The following is a 25,143-nucleotide window of genomic DNA, read 5'->3' as shown; positions in this document are numbered from 1 at the left end:
GCCCACAACCATTTAATTCTATACCTTAAGTGGACAGATTGCTGTTAAAAATGAAAAGAAAAAAAAAAGCAACTCAGTGTTACACACATAACCTGGGTGGATCTAAAAACCATTACATCACATGAAAGAAGTTAGGCTCAGAGCATGCTTCGTGTGCCTCCACCGAAGTCCCAACGCTGGCCTAACGAAGCCGTGGGCATAGAAACCTGCGCAGCGCTGCCTCCGATGGGCAGGGACTAGGGGAGAGGAGTGGGGGAAACTCCCAGCGGGGATGAAAATGCTCTGTATATATTATAAGCGGGAGATGACTGCACAAGAGCATGAATTTCTCAAAAATTATCCAGCTGTTCTTTTAGAATGTGTGCACTTCACTATATGTAAATTATAGTGCAATGAGTTACTATCACCATAAAATGTGGTCAAAAAGCAACAAGGCGTTGATGGTGATGTGAAGGGTGTGGAATGAGCAAAGCCAGAGGTGGGAAGCCAATTAGAAGGCTCTGGTCGGATCAGTCACTGGGCAGAGATAACACCACTGAACAAGCGGCGCCCAGAAATAACTCAGGGAGGGCATGCAGGGTGAAGTCAGAAGAGGCGACTGGCTTCTGACACGGGCCCCTAGGAAAGCAGCAAAGTCACCCGCCGAAGAAAGAAGCGCAGCAAGAAAATCCAGTCCTCTTGGCAAACGCACAAAGGCCCAGAAACCTAAACCAATTGAAAGAAGAATCACCGCTACACACTAGACAGATTCAACTTGAACCAGAGGCTCAAGTGGAAAGTACAGTTCATTACAAAGGGTACTGGTGTGTGTCTAAGTCGTTGGGCTGTTTCGTTTGTGCTTGTTTTTTTTCTGGCTGGGAACAGTTTGCCCTGCTTCGACCCCAGGCACATGCAAGACAAGATCTCCTCCAACTCTTCCATGAGTCAGTGAATGCAATCCATTTCTTTTGACCGAGTAACAGAATTGGGGGGAGGGTCTCTCCTGCCCCCCAGCATGGTCCTCTGCCTCCCTCTTCCGTTCATCCTGTCACATCTGCCCATCCATCCATCAGGTCGGCAAAAGATGGACAATGGGCAGAGATTTTCAGAGGCATAATCACCCAGACGGTGGTGACTACAAGGCGAGACAAAATGACCAGCTGGGAGGCAGGGATGAGCCCAGAAAGATGGCGCCGCAGGCAATGATGAACTTGTAAAAGATTAGTTTCATCTCCAAAAGCTGCTCAGGGCCTCCCCTCCACACACCCTGCCCCCCAGAGCCCTCTTCTGAAAAGAAGGATCCCTCCACTCAGGTGTCTCAGCCACATCCTCTCTCCCTCACCTACCTACTTACTCCCTGCTATGGGTGTGGGTTGAATTGTGACCCCCAAAAAAGATATGTCCAAGTCCTGATCCCCTGGTACTTACTTGTGAATGCAACCTTATTTGGAAACAGTCTTTGCAGAAATATTAAGTTAAGCATCTTGAGATGAGGTCATCTTGGAGATCTGAGATACAGATGCACAGAATGGGGAGGCCATATACTGATGGAGGCAGAGACTGGTGCAGCCACAAAGCAAGAATACCTGGGGCTGCCAGAGGCTGGGAGCGGAGGAAGGATCCTCCCCCAGGGTTTTCGGAGGGAGAGAAGCCTGCTGCCACCTTGACTTTGAATTTCTGGCCTTTGGAACTATGACAGGATAAATTTCAGCTGTTTAAGTCACCAAGTCTCTGCTAACTTGTTATGCAGCCTTGGAAACTAGCATATCCACACCCCAGCATATCCACACCCCAGCACCACTCTCGCCCCATGTCCTCCAGGCATCTCCACCACTTGCCCTGCTCCTGCCTCTCCTGCTCAAGATGTCACCCTTGGGTCTGGCCCTCACTCACCTGCAATAGCAGCAAAGCCCCCATCAGATCACCTGCCTCTTGACCTGACTCCCGCCAATCCTCCACACATGTGTCCTTTCTGATTAAAAATGTCCCTTCCAGCAACTCCCAGGTTGCCCTTAGGAAGAAAGCCCATGGCTGCCCCCTCCCCGGCCCCAGCCTCCGTGGGCATCATGTCATTGACACCTGTGGTGTCAGTAGCAAGTACTGTGTGATGCATGTGCAAAATTAAGATCCAACCGCACCGTGCCCTACAATACTCAAAACACCTGCTAATTTGCTTACCTTTTATTCCTCCAGCCACCCATCACCTCAACTTTTAATAAATGGAAAAATATATGTGATTAGGGAAGTGGACAGAATGAATAATCCACAAACAGAGCTCTGGGCTATAAATGCTGTTCCTTCAAAATAACTAAATGCAAATGCAAAAGAAAAGAAAAAACATCTGAGCAACTAGCACCATCAAAGAGCATCCACATTTGTAACAGGGAGAACCCATCATAAACCCTGGTTCTCTAAAACACTAGTTCTGATCAGGGCTCATCAGCATTTAGTCAGCATTTAGTTCACTCACCTACTCCAAGCCCCTACTGTCCAGTTAAAGAGATGTTTACATTCACAGGGATTATTTGCCCACAGGAAGATGCATATGGCACATACTACACTCACAGTAACAGACTCATGAATAGCTACTGCTCTGTGCTGCCTCTGATTCATTCTGGTTTCAGGTGTGTTATGTAGAGGCAATGTGCCTCTTGGTTTTTCCAAAATCAGCAGTTTGTACGTTGATCAAAAGCTCCAAACATCCAGTTGCAAAATTGCATTGTTGTTGCAATTTCAATAAGACTTTATTTTTCAGAGCAGTGTTAGGTTCACAGAAAAAAGAAAAAAAGCAAATTGAGCAGAAAGTGCAGAGATGTCCCTGCCTGCAAAGTTTTAATATGTAGAGTGATGTCTAGAGCAAAGTAAGGCCTGTGCCATATTCAAATTTCAACAGTAGAGCTATAAAAGCTAAGGCCAGTCCTTTTTTGTCTTTTTTAAGAGCATAATGGGCTAATAACTAAAGCTTTACAAAAAAAGGAAAGGAGTGACTAGATGCCCTAATATTTTTAAATATGCTATTGCAGCTAAAAATTTAGTCCTAGCACACTAATTGATTCTTCGACTAACATTAATTACCTTGTGACAGTGATATAAGTATTACTTGTTTTCAACTGTTAGAATAAAAATAATTTTAAAAAATTAAAAAAACAGATAAATTCAAGCTCTACATGGCCATCATTACAAAACCCCAAGTTTTCTTTCTCTCCCTCTCTCTCCCCAACTTCTGCCGTGTGGCCTCAGGTATGAATTGTACTTTCCAGAATCTGTGAGTAATAAATCTTTGTTTTTCCAACGTTCCCTGATAGTTGTTGCTGAGGTGCATCTTGTAATTATAGTAAGAACCAAAGGGCCAGTCCAACCACAATACTGGCTCTGGCCAGGTTCACCATAGGTAGTACAGGCCCAGGTGAGGGCCCCAGGCATTTCTAGTCTATAGCATCACTACTGATCAGCTGAGAACACAAACAACAAGGCATTGAAACAACAAATGTGAAAAAGTAATGATGCATACACGGGATTATTTAAATACCAACAGTAGTGTTATATGTTAGCATAAATACACAACCATGATTTTTTAAATGGATAAAATCAGATAAATTAAAGAAGAAAACCAAAGAATCAACAAATATATGTGAAATGTATAGAACCTGACTAAGAAGCAAAGTAGTGAAAATTATAATATTAGTGAAATGCCACGTCTCTAACAAAAAAGATTATATTTCTATAAAAGATTATAATCTATAATGATAAAAGCATAATATGCTAATTAGACTGGGTGGCCAAACGACATTCCAGATGAAGCCCAGCTGCAAGGGCCAAGCCTCTTGCATGAATTTCGTGCACAGGCCTCTAGTATCTATTATAAAAAGATACTCACAAAAGATGGATTACTCAGTTACTGGTGTTGGACAAATGCCTTAACCATCTGGGAAAAAGTAAGATTGGATCTTTACCTCATGTCTTATGCCAATACAAATCATTAAATATACAGCCATAAAAACACTGGAAGGAAAATTTAGATGATTATGTCTATAAACTTAGGTTTTTAATAAGCATTGTGAAGCCCGATAGCAAAGATAGAAACCATAAAGAAAAAGATAAATCTGACTATGCAAAAATCTATACCTTCTCAACAAAACAATAGTATAAACAAAGTAAAAAGACAAACGATAGTAACATGCACTTTCAGCTACAAAAAACTGGCTTCAATCACATCTACTCTTCCCCTGGGAGCAAGGAAGACAATGGTGTTTTATTAATCTACTTGGAGGCACAGTATTTCTGAGATAACCAGGATTTGCAGGCTCGAGACACTAGAAAGAAGGTAAAAGCCCTGAGATGAGCCTCTAGTCTCATCACTTTCCTCCTCGTGGTATCTGCTGCAAGACGGAGAAGCCACGTAGATAATGGTCAGAGGCATCAGCAGTCTATCACCATTTCAGGATTAAGGAGACAAACTTTAGTTTAATAGGCCTGCCAAGACCTATGAAAATGCCACATTTCTGTAAGGAACCCAAAGGGCTAGCTCCTACGAGGAAGGCAGAAACAGACCAGACCATACAGAGACTACAGCCTACCTACCATTATCTGCCCCACTGTCTGCCAGAGGCCAATGAAGTCCTCTCTGGAAGAAGACAGCACCATCTAGAGCTGCCTTAATGTTTCATACACAATAGCTAGTATTGGCAAAGGATGGAAGCTTGGCACTCCAATACCTTGCTAGTGAGCAAGTTCAATCTTCTTAGAGCGTTATTTGCTATGTATCGTGTCCGGCAGGATAAGCTAGTTTTTGCACAGTAACAAACAATCCCCAGTGGCTTATCATAAATGTCTACTTGCTCATATGACACGTCCACTGCAGGTGGGCTGCAGGTCTTTTCCATGCTGTTTTCCCTCTCAGATTCAGGTTGATGGAGGAACCTCTACCGGGAATATTGTGAGTCTCATCGCAGAGAGAAAAGAGTGTATGGAAAAATCACAAGCTGGGGCTCAAAGCATAGCCAACGTTACACACGTCACTTCTGATACTGACTTTGACAAAGAAAGGGGCATGGCTAAGTGTCATGCTATGGAGAGAAAACCTACTCCTGCTCCAGGGAGAAGCAGAATTATTTGTGAAAATAACAGGACTCACTGCATGGATCCAAACTCAAGACCGAACACCTAATAATTAGGTCAATATGCAAAGATATATGTAAGTTGATGTGTTACCCATAAACTAGAAATAACCTCAGTGCCTACTAATAAATCGTAAGTTAAATAAAATAAAATATCCAGAAAATAGAGTATATTAAAATAATTAAAAATAATGATGTCCTCAATAAGTTGTGAAGGAAAAAGGCAATTACACGTACATATTATCTACACTAATAAAAGAGAAACGTGCAAACTGACCATCACTCTGCTACACCCACTAGCCAATCAGGGGAGAATATGCAAATTAGAAGGACAAAATGGCAGCTGCCCAGCTGCTCCAGATTTGGAGTAGCTGGATGGGGCAGGACTCCTGCTATGAGAGGAAGGGCAGGGATAAAAGGATCTATAGCACAGCAAAGACGAAGACTGCAGACTCCAGAGTCTGCAGCGAAGAGGAAGATGGCAAATTTCAGCTGGAGTCTGCAGCGAAGCAACAAAGACAAAGATGGCAGACTCTGGCCAGAGCCAAGGCCTGGGTCCCGGGTGCCGGAGGAAAACCAGTGCTGGAAGCCAAGGAAAGGAAGGCCTATTGCATGAATCTTTTCATGCAACGGGCTTCTAGTATCAAATAACTGAAGTTATGCCTAAAAAAATTAATTATCTCTAAGACAGGTTATTTTTATCTTTGGCATTTTACCTTTCTATGTTAACTGAGTATATTACAGTAAGCATGCATGGCTTTTAATGTTTCAAAGACCAACAAAGCCATTTTAATATTTTCAATAATTAATGTACAGTATGATGAGGATACAGCAAAACAGGCAATTTCATAGCCTTCTGATGGGGAAATTAGTACAATCCTCCTAGAAAGCAAGATGGCCTTTAAAAGGCTCATTCTCTTAAATTCAATAAAATACCTTCTAAGAATTATCCTAAATATTCCGATAAACTAGGGCACCCTTCACCAGGGCAGTATGTCTATAGCAAAATTTCAGGAGCAACCAAAATGTCCAGCAAATTATTAAATAAACAATATTTATGAGAAATGGATTTGGAAAATCATGCTCTAAACACAGAAATAAACTCAAAGTATGCGTATACGTGGGGAAAAAAACCAAAAAACCAGAATCAATTTCAGAAATAGGTAAACAGAGTGACAGATCACATCAAATGTTAATCTCCAGTTACCAGCAGTGTAGGTGTCTTGTTTTTATTTCCTTTTTTTTTTTTTAACTTGGTTCTTTTTATTATTATTATTAATTTTTCTAAACGTGTCTTTTTTTGTGGGGGGTTTTTTTCCACAAGGCAGGCCCACATGGGGCCATTTTATCGCAGTTAAATACCTTTCTCTCCATTTTTTGTCCATTTTTCCATTAAAAAAAATAAAACACATAAATATTTCTAGTGGAAGCAAGAAAAAAATTTCTGCTGGACATTACTGCTCAATGGAGAGCAAAGGAGGGTGGTATGATTGTGCACAGGGAACACCGAGCTCTGTCCAGAAGGAAGCTCACAAACCACTCCAACCAGAAACATTCTGCTCCAGTGAAAGCTTCACAGCCCCCAAAGCCATCGCCCCTCGACATTCAGCAAGAAGAGATTCCCCCAGCCTCTCCGCAGACCACAGGCCCCTGCTGAAGCAGGAAACAGGAATAACGCCCCGATAATGGACAGGCATTGTGAACGGCTCTCGTTGGCACTGCTGTTAAGTTAAAATCTGAGAAGCAAATGAGTGATGACCTGGGACTCGTAAATATTGGAAGAGGGCCACGTTTGCACTGCAAAGATATTTTCCCCATTTGAATCTCCTCTGACTACAGGGAACTAATAACAATTCCCTGAATTATGCATTAAGATAACACACAAGAAAAATTAAGCATGACAAAACTGAAGAGGAGAACTGTTCTGTTGGCCTAAATGTTTTTATGAACAATATGAAAAAGAGAAAAGGTATTAAACACACACACACACAGAGACACATACACATACATAGTGAGTTACAGCCCCACCCTGCCCTCCTCTCCACACACACACACACACACACACACACACACACATACACACACTGTATTTTTAGTGCATCAGATTCAAACAATGATTTCCAACCTGATAAAGAGCCCCAGGCTAGGACATCAGCACCAGTCCTTTCTCCCTCCTAGAGGACTGAGTTTCTGTACTTCTTATTGTCACACTAGAGGTCCAGTGCATGAATTCATGCAAGGGTGGGGTCCAGCCGCTCCTCCCCATGGGGGCCAATTGGAGTGGGGCTGGTGGGGAGGGAATGGTTGCAGGCAGTTGGCCAGCTGACCTTGCCCCCAGTCAGGGTTTGGGGGACCAATCGGGTGCACGGTCGGCCAGGGGGAGGGGCTGCCCCCCCCATTGGGCTGGATGGCCAGCCATAGTGCGTGTCATAGCAACCAGTTGTTCCAGTCGTTCTGGTCGTTCTGGCGTTCTGGTCACTTGGCTTTTACATATATAGATAATAAAATAAAATAAAAACTCTACTGCGCATGGCACAGGCAGAGCTGATGGAGTAACTCTCATGACCCAGAATTCAGGGGCTTTACCACAGCCTGTGCCGCCATCTGCGGGTTCCTTGCAGACAGAGCCTCAGGGCTTGCCCCCAGTTCTCCTCCCGGAAGAGCCAGGCGTGGAGAAGCCATCAGTAAAGATCTGGGAAGGGTGGCTGGATAGGGGCATCTGTTCCAGGGGAGGAGGGATGAAAGGGTCCATAGGCATGAAGCTCACAGGTAGTCATGTATCTGACCCCAGAAGCACAGCTCTGCTTTGTGAGTGTCCCACGCGGTACCCTCATCACCACACGGAAACCCATCAAATGTCACAGCCTAGCACCTCCTCTTCCCTGGGGACGCCCCACACACCTGTTAGGCAGGCAGGCCTCTGAGAAGCCAGGCCATGGGGCTGACAGAGGAAAGCTACACGCACCCCGGGGAGTGCGTTCTGGTTTGGGGGTTTCTCTCGGGGTTCCCTTTCGTTAGAACAAAGCCTCCCATGCTGTAGTCTCACATAATCGCATTCTGAAATCACCCGCATCCAATGGAAATGTGCACACCAGCTTGAAGTCAGGTCTAAAACACTGAAATTAAGGACGCCCCAAATATGGACCTGTCAACCAAGAGCAAGGTGGGGGAACCTCGGATGCGAACACTCTGTGTCCATGAAATACTCGATGAAGTAGCTGCATGGGTACTGAAGCAGCACTGGCCCAATGAAGTGAATGAAAGAGGCAGAGGAGCTCACCACAGCCGGTCCTTCAGAGCCTCTGGCCTCACACACCTGTCTGCTTGGAAGAGCACCCGACTTTGAGACCTCACTAAAACACTCCCTTCCCAGGGGAACTGGGTCTTCTTTCTTCCCCTCTGTCTCTCGTTGCCCACGTCTGTCCCTCTCTTTTTAAGTGACAGACACTCTGACCTCTTCTCCTGCCAGCTCCCTCCTGCCTCTCTGCTCTAGTCCCTCTGGCCTCCTGGCTGTTCCAGAACATTCCAGGCACTCCCTCCTCACGGCCTTTTGTTCTAGCTTCTCAGTCTGGACTGCTCTCCCCCTGGACAGCCGCAGGGCAAGACAAGACTTTCACTTCCCCCTGCCCCCACGCTGAGGCTCTCCTCAGCCAGGAGGGGACATTTCGGCCTCGGCCCAACACTGGCACCACCTGCCTGGCCAGCGTTAGCTTCTCTCCTCAGCACCAAACACCCATCACTTGCTAAGGACTTTACATGTTTTATTTAATCGTCTGAAGACATGCAGAGAGGAGCACGGGAGAAGCCCATAGGGAAGGTGACATCTGATACGGGCTTGCAGTAGGGGGGGGAGAGGGTGTCGGGGGGTGTATTCCAGGGAGAATAAAGACCTGCCAAGGCTGTGGGGACAGCAGATCGCCTGGCTTCTGTGGTGCCAAGGGAAGAGGGGTAAATTTGGCATTTGGAGCACTATTGTGGGGGCCTGGAAAGAAGCGTTTTCGAAGATGATACTGTTGTAATACAAGCCACACATGTGAAACAATCCAGAAGTGGTAGACGAATAGACTGGGATGCGTCTAGATCAGTGTTTCCCAAACTTCTCTCATGATGAGAATCACCTGGTGGAGTTGTTAAAACACAGATTCCTGAATCCCAACTAAGAAGTGCTAAACTAGAATTTTTGAGAACATATAGGTAAAATTGCATACCTAACTTAGTGCTCTGTATATAACATCTGTCTTAGAGCACTAGTTAAGTATACAATTTTACCTATATGTTCCCAAAAATTCTAGTTTAGCACTTCTTAGTTGGGATTCAGGAATCTGTGTTTTAACAACTCCACCAGGTGATTCTCATCATGAGAGAAGTTTGGGAAACACTGGTCTAGATGCAGGAAGCCAGAGAGGAAGCACAGTGTCTGTTTAAGTGAGATATCTCGGTGCCCCAAATTAGAGAGCAGTGACCCCAGTTGCTGGAAACCAAATCAGTTTCAGCTGGGAAAGAGATGTTTACAGGAAGCCAGGAAGGCTGGTCAACAACCTCAATTGCTTTAACCTTTAGTTGAGATTATGTTAAGTTGAAGCAGCTGTTAAGCCTCAATAGAAGGGGATGGCAGGGCCAGAGCAGTCGTAGTTCTCCCACTAGAGTTGGACTACCGCCTGGCCCCCCAAATCGCCAAATTGAATTTCTTCAAGTCTCTTTTCATTTGTGTGCTGCCCTTCCCCAGAACCTGAACCCTGAATTGGAACTCTTTCTACGTGGGTGTGAAAGAGAGTCCAATACCCAGTGAACAGTGAGGGCCATCCCGGAGGCTGCCCAGCGCTTGGGGAGTGGCTGGAGGGGAGAGAGGCTGGGCCGACTCCAGGGCTGCAAATAGGGGCAATGAGAGGATGGGGTCGGCTATGTGACCTGCAGCCCCCAGTTCAGAATCCTTCATTTCGAGGCAGCAGCGGCAGAGCTTCCCACCACCGGCTGGTGCTTTTGGCCAGGACCCAGGGACGGCACAAGTTGCACACCCTCTGAGCCGGCCCTGGAGGTGCCAGAGGCAATGTCCAAAAGTGTGCGGGAGCGGGGAATGATGAGCTATGCTTCTAACACGTAAAGTATGACGGGCTGGGAGGTTAGCAGGGGGAATCCTGCACTTGACTTCGAATGCAGGTGCAGGGCCAAGAGCTGGTCTCAGCTGTACCAGCTTCGGGGCTCTGCCAGCAGGTGATATTCCAAGGGAGAATGGGAGTCAGGGTTCTCCAGGGTGACAGAGCATCAGAAGACACGGACACACAGAGCCTTTACTGGGCACTTCCCAAGCGCCCTGCCCAAGACCCAATGGAGGGCAAAAAGAGCCAGGCCTGCTCCCAACGCAGCTGCCCACTCCCACTCCCAACACACAGGCAAGAGCTGGAACAGAGCAAGCGGTCAAACAAGCAGGGGGATGCCGACCTCCTAGAGCAGTGTTTCCCAACCTTCTCTCATGATGAGAATCACCTGGTGGAGTTGTTAAAACACAGATTCCTGAATCCCAACTAAGAAGTGCTAAACTAGAATTTTTGAGAACATATAGATAAAACTGCATACCTAACTTAGTGCTCTGTATATAACATCTGTCTTAGAGCACTAGTTAAGTATACAATTTTACCTATATGTTCCCAAAAATTCTAGTTTAGCACTTCTTAGTTGGGATTCAGGAATCTGTGTTTTAACAACTCCACCAGGTGATTCTCATCATGAGAGAAGTTTGGGAAACACTGTCCTAAGGAAGGGAAAACCTCCCCGGCTGAACTGAACTGTAATCAGAAATGCAATCCACCGGAGGTTCTCAAAGATGAGCTGCACCGGAACCCCCTCTGGGTGTGTTGAACAGAGTGCCGATCCCACCCCAGGGTTTCAGATTCTAGGTCTGGGGTAAGTTGCCATGTACCCTGGCCCCAGCACTCAAGGTGAGCTGGGTCAGGGCTTGGAGCTTCACACGCTATTTTAAAAACTTAACTCCTTACATTTATAGGACATTGATGGTAAGTCACTTCCAGGTGGAACTGGCATGCGTGATGCTATTGTGCATGTGGCCAGCACTCCCTGGGGTGAAGTGAATGCTGCATTTAGTCACTTGTGGAGTAAAATGTCAGGAGAGGTTGACATGAAGTCAGAGAGACCTACTGCTTCTTTCTCAAAAATCCTGTGACAAATCATGTAACTAAAGTAGATTCGTGGTTGCTCAGGGCCCGAGAGGCTGGGGGTTCAGGGGGTAGTTGACAACTACAAGGCTTCTTCCTGGAGCCATGAAAATGTCCTAACATTGGCTGTGCTGATGCTCGCACCGGTCTGTGATGCTAAAACCCACTGAATTGTGCACTTTAAACGGGTGAGTGGTATAGTATGCAAATTACATATCAAAACAGCTGTTTTTAAAAACAGTTATCCCTTTTGCTTTGTATTTGGGGTATTTCCCGTCACATAGAACATTAAAGGCTTAAATTAGCTTTCTTTAAAAACATTTTTTTTCTGTTTTCTAGACATCCTATGACTACTTTACTTTATTTAATTTTATTCATTGAGACATTTTTTAAGCTACAGAACAGTAGGATTCCATACTTTTAGAGATGGAGATCATTTATAACTGAACCAAGTTACCAAGTAGAGATCTTGGGATTTTTTGTGTGTCTGTGAAAGTCATGCACATGTAGTTCTATTTAAATACTGAAAAATTATATATGCCTCTTCTGCAACTAATAAGGTATTTCAAATACGTAATTTTTTATTCCTTCAGCATTTGACATTGTTTTGCTATAGACTGAATGTTTGTGCCCCCACCCCACCCCCAAAATGCACATGTTGAAATCCTAACCCCAATGTGATGTTGTTAGAAGGCGGGGCCATTGAGGCTGATTGGGTGGTGGGGGTAGAGCCCCTTGCCAGGACTACTCCTCCTACTTTCTTTCACTTTGCATTTGGGGCATTTCCCATCGCTTAGAACTTTAAGACTTAAAATTGTTTGCCATCTGTAGACATTGAGAGAAGATGACCATCTATGAACCAGGAAGCTGACCCTCACCAGACAAGGGACCTCCAGAGCCCTTACCTTAGACTTCTCAACCCTCAGAACTCGGGGAAGTAAGTGCCTTTTGTTCATAAGCCACCCAGTGCCTGGAATTCTGCCCTAGCAGCCAGAGAGGACTAAAATGTGTCTTAATAGCAAACATTCAGGAAGATCCATTCTTTGGAGGAAAAAAGCCTTTTTCTTTTCTACAGAGACATTTTTCTCAAGTACTCATGTTACTGATAAGAAAACACAGCTCCTATGTATTTGCTAAAAACTCTCAAAATCAAGCCATTTGCAAATTGGTTGATAAATCTGACAGATGCAAAAAAAAAAAAAAAAAAAAAAAGGTTGATATGTTTTCGGTAATTTTCATTGAATTAGCATTAGGGATTTTTTTAAGTTAACAGTATCGAGTATTTTTGGACCCGATAAAAATTGTTAGTAGAGTCACTGTAAATCACTGCCTTTAATAAATGAGACAGGGCATGGTTGTTTTTAATTAACTCAATACACTTGTGCCTCATTCTAAGCCAGCCCAATGGATTTAGATTTGTTTACACCGAAGAAAAGGTTTTAATGATTTCTATTAAAAACAAATTTACCACAGCTTCCCTGGTGCATTTTAAGTAACTGAAATTTTTTTAAAAACTGTATTTATTCCACTTTTCATGTATAGCAGTGAAGACAACCCCAGTTCCCGACCCTCCCCCATGGGCCCTCCCTGAGCAAGTACCTCCTGTCTCCCACCCCTTCCCCAGAGTTGTCTGTCCTGTGTGTGTCCCAGGGATGAGCCACGGCTCTCGCATGTGATAAAAGAGCCCATTCTAGGCAACCACGGCCAGTGCTCTGTCCCGGTGGATATGCCTCCAGAGGATACAACACAACAGCTTTCCTCCAGAGCAGGGCTTCCAGCTTCTGCGAGTGGGGGAATTCCTGGCCTGTGGGTCTTTCAGCTTCACTAAGGGGACGCCTGGTGTGTGGTCCCAACAGAAGCCTCCTTCATGGGTAGGGTGGCCAACCACCCTGGTCTGCACAGGGGTCTCCCCCGATGCGGGCCTCTCAGTCCCGGGCAGGCCGGAGGGAGTGCATGTCCCTCGAAGGCCAGTACGTGCCTCCCCAGCCACCACAGTGCATGGACGTGAACCCGGGGCCTCAGAGGTGGCCTTTCACAGCCCTCCCTCCAGCAGAGGAGGGTGTGTGGGTGACAAGACACGACAGTCATTGTTCCTCTGTCCCATGGTGCCTCTTATGTCCCTTTTCACTGGGGATGAAGCAGATCCCCCAACAACCAGGAACCTCTGAAGCATGATGGTCAGACAGGGACACGGTCTTCAGGTAACAAAGAGACTCCACGATGCAGAAACCTGGCCTCCACGTCTCCTCAGCCCAGTCCAACTGTGCCCTGCTGTACATGGATTCACTTCCCAGAAACCCTCCCAGTATCTAACACCAGCAAAACAGCCTAACACCCAGCCTGCAAACACACCCAGGAGCTATGTCACCCCGCTATTTTTAGCACACGCCTCTTGTCCCTGGTGCTTTCAAATACAAAAGCTGAAAGGAAGGTCTAGAGCAGTGATTCTCTACCTCTCTAATGCCTCGACCCTTTAATACAGCTCCTCATGTTGTGGTGACCCCACAGGTTGAGAACCACTGCTGTAGAGCTTAAGACCATTGGGGAACACAGGTATTTACATTACGACTCATAATAGTAGCAAAATTACTGTTATGAAGTAGCAACGAAAATAATTTTATGGTTGGGGGTCACCACAACATGAGGAACTGTATTAAAGGGTTGCGGCATTAGAAAGGTTAAGAACCACTGGTCTAGAAGGAAGGCGTAGAGACTGATCTTCCAGATGTGAGCGGAGGGCCAGGCCCTTTGGAATGCCAAGAAGAAGTAGGAAATGGGGAACCCACCGCACTGCTTCTTTACAGCAGAGCAAGTGATAGGCCAGCCCCTGAGAGTCCCAGGTGGCCCGGGGCTCCGACGCCAGGGCTCTTTGCACTAACTTGTGCCCATGGAAGATGTTGAAGAAACAAGACTTGTAAGAAAAAAAGGCTTGTGATGATCCCTGGCCTGAGGGCCATCCGTCCTCCTTGATATGCTCTCTTCCCTCCTCTTGCCAGAGTCTGGACCTTCCTCATGCTCCTCCAGGCCTCAGACTGCTTCCACTCCTAAGGCAGCAGCCTGGCCTCCACCCACAGTAAGCAAAGGTGCTCCCCAGATGCACCGGGATGTGCCCCCTCCCAGCACCCTTCCCTACCCCTGCCACCACTCCTCACTCCCTGGCTTCATGCGCAGCCATGGCACCCACAGCCACTTTCATGGTAGTCTATACCCTCAACATGAGATCTAACCTCTCACCCCATTCTTATGGTTACAAAAGGGTCTTCAGCAAGTGGACGTGACGTTTTCTCGGTGACTCCTCTTGGTTAAACATTGGTTTCTGCCTTTTCCCTTTTCCCTTGAAATGGAAAGAGCAGTACTGGGAAACTATCTCGAGATTAATTCGTCCATAAACACAACAGCTCCACTCACTGAATGCCTATACCATGGCACATGCTAAATATACAAGTTACTGATTTATCCTGCCTGGAACTGCTGTGAGGTGCTGTCATCCTCACAATTAGCATGTCTGTTTTCTAGATTGGAATCTAGAGGAAACTGTGGATCAAAGGATCATGTGGCTTCTCCAGGATCATGTAACCAACCTGAGCCTGTCATCTTTGGCCACCAAACCTGTTTTCTATTCTAAGAAACATTCTGGAGCTCTTCAAACAAGTGTGCATGCCTATCGCCTCAGACCTTGCGTTAAGTGCTGATTCTGGTCCAGTCTGCCTAGGGAGGGGCCTGGGATCCCGCATTTCGGGAAGACTCCTGGGTAATGCTTAGAAGCAAGGGTACATTCAGACAGGCAGTATTCCCAGCTGATTCCAGTCCTACATATTAACCAGGTCTGATCCGCTTTAGCTTCCAAAAAGGGATCTATTCATGATGGTAAGGCTACCGATAAAAGGTAATACATGCCCTCCAATATTTTTATTGTGATAAAATACATATAACATACAATGTACCATCTTAACCATTCTTAAGAGTTAGTTACCTTCCACCTGGCCAGTTAGCTCAGTTGGTTAGAGCATGGTCCTGATACATCAAGGTTGCCAGTTGCATCCCCGGTCAGGGCACATAGAAGCAACCAAGGAAAAGTTGCCTCCTTCAGCCATCCTCCCCAATGCCAGTGTCTTGCATAATTAATGGCACTGCCATGAAATGGACATTGCTGTGGTCCAGACCTTGTTCAGAAGTTACCTGTGTGTGTGTGCCATTTTAACCCAGGTATAGCTCACTGTAACCACCTCCACAATCTAGATTTAGGGCTGTTCTGCCCCCTTCTTTCCCCAAAGCCTTAATCTAGGCAACCAATCTGTTCTCCATCTCTACAATTGCATCATTTCAAGAATGTTACCAAATGGAATCATCCTATATAAAAGGCTTATATGCAAATTGACTGAATGGCAAAATGACTGGTTGCTATGACGTGAACTGACCACCAGGGAGCAGACTCTCAACTCAGGAGCTGCCTCCTGTTGGTCAGTGTGCTCCCACAGGGAAAGTGCCGCTTGGCCAGAGCCCTGAGCCTGGCTCACTGCTGTGAGCACAGCTGCGGTGGCAAGAGCCTCTCCTGCCTCCACTGCGCTAAAGTTACCTGACTGATGGCTTGGGCCAGTTCCCTGTGGGGAGAACACCTAAGCCATCAGTAGGACATCCCCTAAGGGTTCCCAGACTGCGAGAGGGTGCAGGCCGGGCTGAGACACACACACACACACACACACACACCCCGCAACAAGTGCACAAATTTTGCGCACAAGGCCTCTAGTACAGTATATAATCCTTTGAAGAGCACTCTTTTTTTACTCAGCTTAATTCTTTTGTCTTCCTCTATCTTTAAACCAACTTCATGTACCCTCCCTTTTCTTAGAAAATGTGTTGTTGTAAACGTATTTAGTGCCCTTTACTAGGCACCTCCCATGAGCACTGCTTCTGCCTCTTCAACATCCTCCCTCCACATCCCCTGCCTATACCTCTCAGCTGAACAGTCCCTCGCCAAGTGTGGCCTCTCACTCAAGAGTTACATCTCAGAATCAGAGACCAGAGACAAATGCTCAGTTCTTCATCCCATCACACACCTACTTGGGATCTGGATATTCAGAGCTGACCCAGTATGCCTTTGGAAGCATACGTTTGTTTTTATGTTACTTTGAAATTGCTCTCAAATCCCACCACCCCAATCCAATTTTGCCGTCAACCTTTCCATCACTTGGGATTTCATATCTACCCTAATTTCTGTATCTCTGATTTGTAGAAATAAGTAAAATCCACCTTCAACTGCCTTCCAAATTCAGGAGTACCATTTAAAAATAGTCTCTTTCAAATCCTTTTTGTACACGCACACTGAATGACATAAAGGATTCTTCAAATCCTACTTCATCTTAAAATCTAACCTCATTGTGCCTCACTGGTGTGGCTCAGTATTTGAGCATCGACCTATGAAGTAGAAGGTTATGGTTTGATTTCTCGTCAGGGCACATGCCAGATTGTGCTCTCAATCCCACGGGTGGGCGTGCAGTAGGCACCCAATCAATGATTTTCTCTCATCATTGATGTTTACATATCTCTCTCCTTCTCCCTTCCTCTCTGAAATCAATTTTTAAAAGTGTTTTAAAATGTTTTTGTAAAATCTAACCTCATTGAACACAAATGCACACACATGCACCATAAGGCTTCCTAAATGAGTTACTTCCCAATCATCTTGAATGAGATATATTTTAATAATTTATCTACATCCTTCTTATTTAATTAAAGGGAATTACATATTGTTTTACATATATAACTGTTTTGACTTAATTTGGAGAAAGCATAAAATATCGTGTGGTTAAGATTTAGAATCACTGACTCAGTGGGCTATAAAGTCTCAAAGAAATGTCACACAAACTATATTATCTGAATCAGGTTAAAAATTATTTTAATAGCCCTAGCCGGTTTTGCTCAGTGGATAGAGCATCGGCTCATGGGCCTGCACATACGTACTTCGGTTGCAAGTCCCCTGGCCCAGTTGGGCTGCGTGCAGAAGGCAACCAATCGACATGTCTCTCTCACATTGATGTTTCTCTCTGTCTCTCCCTCTTCCTTCCACTCTCTAAAAAAAATCAACAGAAAAATATCCTAGGGTGAGGATTAACAAAAAAATCATTTTAATAAAGCTTAAAGTTTTTAACATTTTTAAACATAATTCTAAATAAGTTTTAGGTCAAAAAAGAGGAAATCATAATGTAAATTAGTACAGGATAATAATAAAATATGGCATGTCAAAACTTGTAGGGTAAGCAGAAGTTATTCTTTGAGAAAACATTTGAGTAGAATTAACCTGAAAGAAAATAATAATACAAAGGCATAAATTGATGACATAGGATAAAAAGAAACAGACCTAAAGCAAAAGTTGAATAAAATAGATATTTTTTACAATATTTGTCACAAAAGAAAAACAGCACCATTTCAAAAAACAGGATATAATACAGTTATAGCAGACATTAAAAAACAGAACTATAAAAATGTCATCTATTAACCTTTAAAACTTAGAAAAAAATGGGACAGTGTCCTAGAAAAATAAAGGTTATCCTGACAGGCTCCGGAAGAAAGAGAAAATCTGAGTTACCCTGTAACTATTAAAGAGTTACTGACCTAAGGCTCTGATAGGAAGGTTTGAATTTTAATCATTTACAATCAGTTAAGTGACACTTGCAGCTTTTCCTGTATTGTAGCCACGTCTACCAGAAGTTATCATTCAAAATAGTTTTTGAAAATAGCCTGCATATTATATTGATAGGAATAGGTTAAATGAATAAGTGAGGGTCCAGAAAAGTTCATATAACCTACTGTTGTTTTAGATTTTTATATCACCTCTCCTTGATGAGTATAGGATGGAAAACAAATTGGATGTTCAAAATCGCCCCAAACACCGCACCGAATATCTAGCTGGCCCATTTCTCAGGTGTAACGAGGAGGCAAAGGTGGAAAGCTCAGAAGCCCCTGGGAGCCAAAACTGGTTTGGCTCAGTGGTAGAGCGTCGGTCTGCGGACTGAAAGGTCCCAGGTTCGATTCCAGTCAAGGGCACGTACATTGGTTGTGGGCACATCCCCGGTAGGGGGTATGCAAGAGGCAACTGGTCGATGTTTCTCTCTCATCGACATTTCTAGCTCTCTATCTCTCTCCCTTCCTCTCTGTAAAAAATCAATAAAATATATATTTAAAAAAAAAAAAAAAAAAGAAGAAGAAGCCCCTGGGAGAGAGCCATGGGGGTTTAAAGAGGCATCATGTTCTAGAACACAGCTCTCCTGATGCCCTCTTCTCTGAGCCCCACTTTCTTCAACTACACAATGAAGAGGCAAGTGACCCCTAAAACCCCTCCCAGCTCCAAAATCCAGTGACCGTGGTCCCTCCAAACATCCGAAACCTTCATCCACACAAACACTCAAAAAGCAGCGTTTAGTGTGACCTTCCCGTCAAAACAGGCTCGTGGGAGCAGCTGCTTGTTGATGCTGGATGATTGGGACAGGGAGGGTCTTAGTGCCCCCTACTCTCACTCAAATATCTACCTAACATTTTCCTTAATAAAAATAAGTTTAAAATGAATAAATAAACACATGGTTAGTGGATAACATCCTATACAAACAAAAGCAAATTCACACTTAACAGGTTAAATCTGGACTTTGCTTTGGGACTTGCTCCAGCAGAAGTGACACCGAACCTCATTGGCTCCACTTGTTGTCTTGGAACCCTGCGGCTGCCCTGGAGAATGAGCCCGGGCCAGGCTGCTGGAGGATGAGTGGCCACATGGAGCAGTGACCCCAGCCAAGGCCTTCCTGGGCCTGCCAGCCACAGCTGACCCCAGCTGAATGCAAGTCCAGCAGGATCAGCAGAGCTGGGCCACGCTTAACTTACAAAAATGTCTGCCGTTGTAAACATCAGTGAGGTTTCAGTTACTTGTTATACAGCATTGCTGTGGCCACACATAACTGACAGACTTCTATGAAAACACGTGGGATCCTTTTTATGATATGATGATAAATACAGATTATACAGTTGTCCAAACCCATGGAATACACAACACCAAGAGTGAATCACAATGCAAACTATGGACTTTGGTGGATAATGACAGATCAATGTAGATTCAAATGGACCACCAGTGGGGATGCTGAGAATGGGAGAGGTTGGACATGTGTGGGGGCAGGGTATATAGGAAATCTCTGTACTTTCCCCTCAGTTTTGCTGTGAACCTAAAACTGCTTAAAAAAAATTAAGCCCTTTAAAAGCACACACATACACACAGGGGTCTTTCCACCCCGGCCATGGTCAGTGGAGGAGGAAGAGGCAGACATCTGTCAGCCTGCCCACCGAGCCCAGGTTTTCCCGGCTCCCTTCAGCTGACACACTTCTCTGCGCCAGCCCCTGGGCCCCCTTCTCCCTTCTCACCCCCTTTCTCTGGGGCTGATGGCCCTCAACATATGTATTGGAGGCCTCCCTTTGCTCACTAGTGTACATGCAGGCTATATTTATCATTATACTAGAGGCCTGAAAAGTGCAGGAGGGCCGGGTGTGAACGCCAAACAACTTGGTTCTCATTGTAGGAAAAGGTGAGTCCAAAGTTTCTACATCTTCTGTGGCCTTCAAAACACCACCACCAACAACCAAATGTATCTGTCAAGACAAAGGTCCCGATCACCACGACGAATCAACAAAGCATGGAAACCCTTTAAGAGGAAAGGGAGACACCCCCATACTGGGTGTGGGGTGAGAGCTACTCCAGTGGTCGGCAAACTCATCAGTCAACAGAGCCAAATATCAACAGTACGACGATTGAAATTTCTTTTGAGAGCCAAATTTTTTAAACTTAAACTTCTTCTAACGCCACTTCTTCAAAATAGACTCACCCAGTATTTTGTGGAAGAGCCCTACTCAAGGGGCCAAAGAGCCGCATGTGGCTCACAAGCCACAGTTTGCCGTCCACGGAGCTAGTCGATAGAGCAAGTGGGTGGAGGGACCTCTGCAAAGTGCCACGGAGACCCTGGACCCTAAACACATCTGAGAAGAATGACACCAAGAAAGGAGTGCAATGTTCTCAGGGTAGCGTAATTGCCTATTTTGGTTCAAGAGCGTGCTGACACTCCTTCTGAAGTGAAGACAGCGCGCACGCTTCCCTGGGTCGCAGTGCTGTCTCCAGGGCCGTCACCGGGAAGGTGCGCCTCCGGAGATAATAAGTAACCAGAGAAGAATTAAGAAGAAGAATCATGGCAGCTTTCACTGTCCCTACTTCCAAGGGAACAAAACAACCATCAGTCTAAAAGACAGCGAGAGCGCACTTGGACTGTTACGAGAGAATTATTGCACAAATATTTACATGTTGCACCTTAAATTATGCAATCCTTTTAGAGCAATAAATATTCCAGAAGCATAATTGTGTGCTGAGCCACAGCCAGTTTTCTCCCAGTCTCAGGAGCCAGGGAAGACCATATATTCTTAAGCAAAACACATGCGATCCTCAGTTATTTAAATCCAATGAGACATCTGTCAGAGGGGACAGAGCTCCCTTCTTAGCTGACCAGGGACCAGCAGCTCCACAAACACGGCTCAGAAAAGCCCTTAGAGACATTTTTCCTCCAGGAAGCTGGCTGTGGGCTGCACCTGTGAGCTGTATTAGTGCAATTAACGACCCCTCTACTCCGCCAAAGCTCTCGGGCTTTCTGTGAGGTTTTTACTGTCACTAACCCTGGGGACGTTTAGACCAGGCCCAAGGGCTCTTGCCTCAGGGCCTTTGCATTTGCCAGTCCCTTTCCCCCAGATTATCTTCTCTATATCTTCACTTAAATGCCACCTACCATCTCAACCACCTTGGAACTCCGGATGGCTCTTACCCAGCTCCAGGTGCTTCTGGCTTAGAGTAAGAGGAAAGACCTCCTTAAGAAGGTGACCCTCCCATAAGAAGCTGAGTGAGGCCGAAACCGGTTTGGCTCAGTGGATAGGGCATCGGCCTGCGTACTGAAGGGTCCAGGGTTCAATTCCAGTCAAGGGAATGTACCTTGGTTGCGGGTACATCCCCAGTAGGGGGCATGCAGGGGGCAGCTGATCGATGTTTCTCTCTTATCCATGTTTCTAACTCTCTATCTCTCTCCCTTCCTCTCTGTAAAAAACCAATATATTAAAAAAAAAGAAAAAGAAAAAAAAAAGAACCTGAGTGAGCATCATGTGTGGCCCCAAGGTTGAACACTCCCATGCCAAATTTTTTAAACTTAAACTTCTTTTAACACCACTTCACTTCTTCAAAATAGACTCACCCAGGCTGTGGTATTTTGTGGATACCATGGAATACACTCCCATGCCTGAAGCCAGTTTTGTTTCCAATGTCCTATTTCTTAGCCAGCTATTCTAGACCGGCCCCTCATCACCTGGCCCGGGTCAGCCTCTCCAGCTTGAGCTCCCACATTCCCCGCCTGTGCCACACCACGACCAGCCACACGGCACCTGCCTGCCACTGCCTCCAAAAGTCTCCCCTCACGAGGCTTCCGGCACTGTTCTCAGCTGCCTGCATCCAAGACACTTGTCCCTTGTACCTTTTCCCATCCTGCCTCTGGACTGGGCACAGCTGACAGAGACACTTAGCAACTGGTGGGACCTGTGCCTTTGGTTTATCTCAGGGGGCAGGGAGGTTTGTCTCTAAGCATGGAGGTGCTTTCTGAGTGCATCTCTCCTTATCTAAAAGGTTAAGACCCTCAAAGGCAGAGACTGGCTCATCTCCGAGTCTCCTAGGATACCTAACACGTGTGTGCCTTGCACACAGTCAGTCTGCAGTGAACCCCTGGGCAGTGACTCAACTCCACGCGCCATAGCGTCATGCATTTGCACATGGGACATTTTATTCTCTCGGTTTTTCAGGAAGACGGAGACTGGGCAACAGCACCTGGAAGTCATGGGAAGATCGGAAGCTCTCTCCTGCCCTCCTCAGAGCACAGAACACAGGACTTGCTCCTTCTGACCAGGAGACACAGACCCCCAGAGCCATGTGGTTGGCTGACAGTGTGTCATTTCTCCACCTGGATTTGGTGGGGAGCAGAGAGGAGGAGTTACAAAGCAGAGAAGCACAGGGCTCTTGACCAAGGGAAAAGCCAGGAGAACAAGCTGTGCCTGGCGGAAGACAACACGAGGTGGAGGGTGCACTTGTCAGAGCAAGGAGAAGGCAGGGCAGTGTGAACAGGGGCCACACGGAGAGCCCTGTGTTCGGGCATCTCACGCTCCCAGCGCAGGGACCTGTTTACAAGGAGAAAACAGAGGCAGAGCCTCCGGAGGCTGAGCCAGCCTCTCCGTCCCACTGCCGGCTCCTCACTCTCTGCGGAGGGAGGGGCTCTCAAAAGTTGCCCAGAAACTGGGTCTGAGGCTCTGAGGCAGCCGTTTTCAAACTTTTATTTATTTACCCCCAAAGCGAACATAATAAATAGGAGCCCAGTGGAGCCTCAGGGTGGGGGCTAGGCGAGCCACGCGCTGCCAGTGCCCCCCCCCCCCCCCCCCGTCCCTGAGCCCCCTGGAGACCCAGGGCTGCCCAGCACATGGGAGAGACGCACTCCGCCTTTGTTCTTCCCAATCCCGATCCCGCTGGGCTTCAGGGAAGGAGTATTTGATAGGAACATCTGCATGTGAAAACTCACCTTGAAAAAGTGAAAGTAGAGCTGGAGAAAGAGAAGCTCAAAATGCCAGTCACTGCCAGAGAGGACAGAGGGAGGGGGAGGGCGAGGGTGTGGCACTGCCCAGGGTCCTGGCAGGACCAAGGCGATGCTGCCCCCGGGGGTGGGGGGAAGAGGGGGGTCGTCTCACCTTGGCCCCTGCAGCCCTAGGAAACGGGGGCCAGCGCTGTCTGACAGCCTTCCCCAAGCGCGTATCGGACACTCCAGCTCCTCCTGCCAAAGCCCCGCCCAGACCACAGATGGAGACAAACCTCCTCCCTTCCCCTGGACCACACTCCCGCTCCTGAGCGAAACCAAAGGCCCGGGGGAAAGCACCATCTTCTCTCAGCCGCGGCTCGGGAGCCACAGCACCCGCAGCCTGACCGGTGCTGGGCTGGCCCCGGCCGGTGGGACCGCGGCGTGGCCACACGGCACAGACTCGCGGGCACGTGGCCACGGGGGCCACTCTGTGCGGTTTTTGTTTGTTTTTCCTCCAAGAGCTTGGTGGGTGGTGTTTGGCGAGCCAGCCCTCAAGTCTGTGCAAGCCAACTTTTTCTTTCCTTTTCTAAACGTTTCTCGCCGACGCCGAGTCTGAACTCTCCTAACGGATACCTACCCAGTGCCTCTCCCCGCCCGCCCGCCCTTCCCCTGGGCGCCAGCCCTGCCCCAGGCGGGGAGGGGGGAGGGGGGGGACCAGGTCGGAGGTGGCCCTGGCTGGTGGCAGGGACACCAATTCGGAGATGGCCCCGTGGGCGCTGGGAGGAAGGGGCTGTCCCTCCAGGAGAGGAAAGGACGGTCCGAGGGGACCCGCGGGAGAGAGGCCAAGGAGAGGCTTCCCACCCGCATCCCGCGCGAGCCCGGGGGGGGGGGGGGGAGATCAGGCCCAGGGAACCCCGGGGCGGGGAAGGGGGGCGCGTCCAGTCCGGTGAGGACGCGGGAGAGGTGCGCGCAGCTGTGACCGCAGACAAGTCCGCCCCCCCCCCCCCCCAGGACGGGCAGCCACCCGGGCTCCGCGCCTCTCGCCCCGGAGCGAGGAGAGGGCGCTCGCACCGCGGCCAGGTCTCCGCGGGGGGACCCGGGCGGAGTGGGGATCCGCGCGGTGCGGGATGGGGCGGGAGGGGGGGGGTCGATGGAGGAGCCCGGACCCTGCGGACACGCCGCTTACCCGGCCGTTGGGGTCGGTCTCCTGCGCCTCATCCGCGCGCGGCCCGCGCCGCACCAGCGCCCGCAGCAGCCCCACGTCGTTGGCGCGGGCGGCGCGCAGGAGGGTGGCCGCCTCCGGGCCGCCCTCGGGGACTGCCTCCGGGCCGGCGCCGCGCTCCTCCTCCGGGCCCGGGGCCGGGTAGAAGGAGTCGTCCGAGGCGAGGCTGCGGGTGTCGGGCAGGCGCGAGAAGTCCTCGTATTCCTCCTCCTCCTCGGCGACGGCGACAGGGTCCTCCCGGGCCTTGGGGCCCCGCGGCGGGGTCGGCGGCTGCGGGGCCACGCGGAGCGCGCCGCCGCCCTCCGGCCCGGGCCCGGCCAGCAGCACCATGCCGGCGGCGGGCGGGGCGCGCTCCGAGGTCCCCGGCGGCTCCGGGAAGCGGGGCGCCGGCTGCGCGTCCCGGGCCGGCGGCGGGCGGACTGCCACCGAGCGGGGAGCCCGGGCGGGGCGGGCGGGGGCTTTCCCGGCGCCGGGGGCGGGGCGGGCCCGGGCGCGGGAGGGGAGGCGGCGTCCTCTCTCCCTGCCCCGCGGCCGGTTTCCGACAAAAGTTAGGAGCCGAGGCTTCCCGGCAGCGCGGGGACCGAGCCGCCGCCGCTCGGCCCGGGACGGAGAGGCAGAGCAGTCGCTGCGGAGCCGGGACGCCGGGGTGGGCCTCCGGGGAGGGCAGAGGGCGGGCGGGACCCGGTGGCCGCGCTGAGCCCGCGTGCGCGTCGCGAACATCCACCGCCGGAGCCGGCGCCGCCCCGGGCGTCCGCCGCTCGCAGAGGGCGGGGAGTCACTCGGCGTCGGAAGCCGCGAGCCCGTGTGTGTCCGCCCCAGGAGTCTAGGCTCCGGGCCATCTCCATCCCTGGCAACAACCGTCTCCATCCCTGGCTTCGGGCCTGGAACCCCGGGGGCCCGCGCGCGGGGCCCCGCGGACAAGCCGTTGCGGGGGAAGGAAAGTTCCCCGTGGGCGCCGCGGCCGGGGCTCAGCCGCGGATCGTGCCCCTCTGGTCTGCGAGCTCCGGCTGCCACGGCCACGCCCAGCTCGGAGGAGA

The 25,143-nt window shown here is 48.5% G+C and overlaps 1 protein-coding gene across 1 annotated transcript in view; it reads right to left on the bottom strand.

Annotated features, from left to right (window-relative positions):
• The window catches only part of ANKRD33B (ankyrin repeat domain 33B), a 64,539-nt gene extending 39,983 nt beyond the window's left edge, over positions 1 to 24,556 (bottom strand). The window contains exon 1 of the mRNA XM_084881941.1: positions 24,071 to 24,556. Coding sequence (XP_084738067.1) covers positions 24,071 to 24,436 — 366 coding nt within the window. The 5' untranslated portion in view covers positions 24,437 to 24,556. The remainder of the gene's footprint in view (positions 1 to 24,070) is intronic.
• Between the last annotated feature and the right edge of the window lie 587 nt (positions 24,557 to 25,143).

Source organism: Pipistrellus hanaki (assembly GCF_964339955.1).
Source record: "Pipistrellus hanaki genome assembly, chromosome: 4".
Classification (NCBI taxonomy): domain Eukaryota; kingdom Metazoa; phylum Chordata; class Mammalia; order Chiroptera; family Vespertilionidae; genus Pipistrellus; species Pipistrellus hanaki.
The sequence above is the reverse complement of the archived record's forward strand: the minus strand, read 5'-3'. Positions and strand labels throughout refer to the sequence as shown.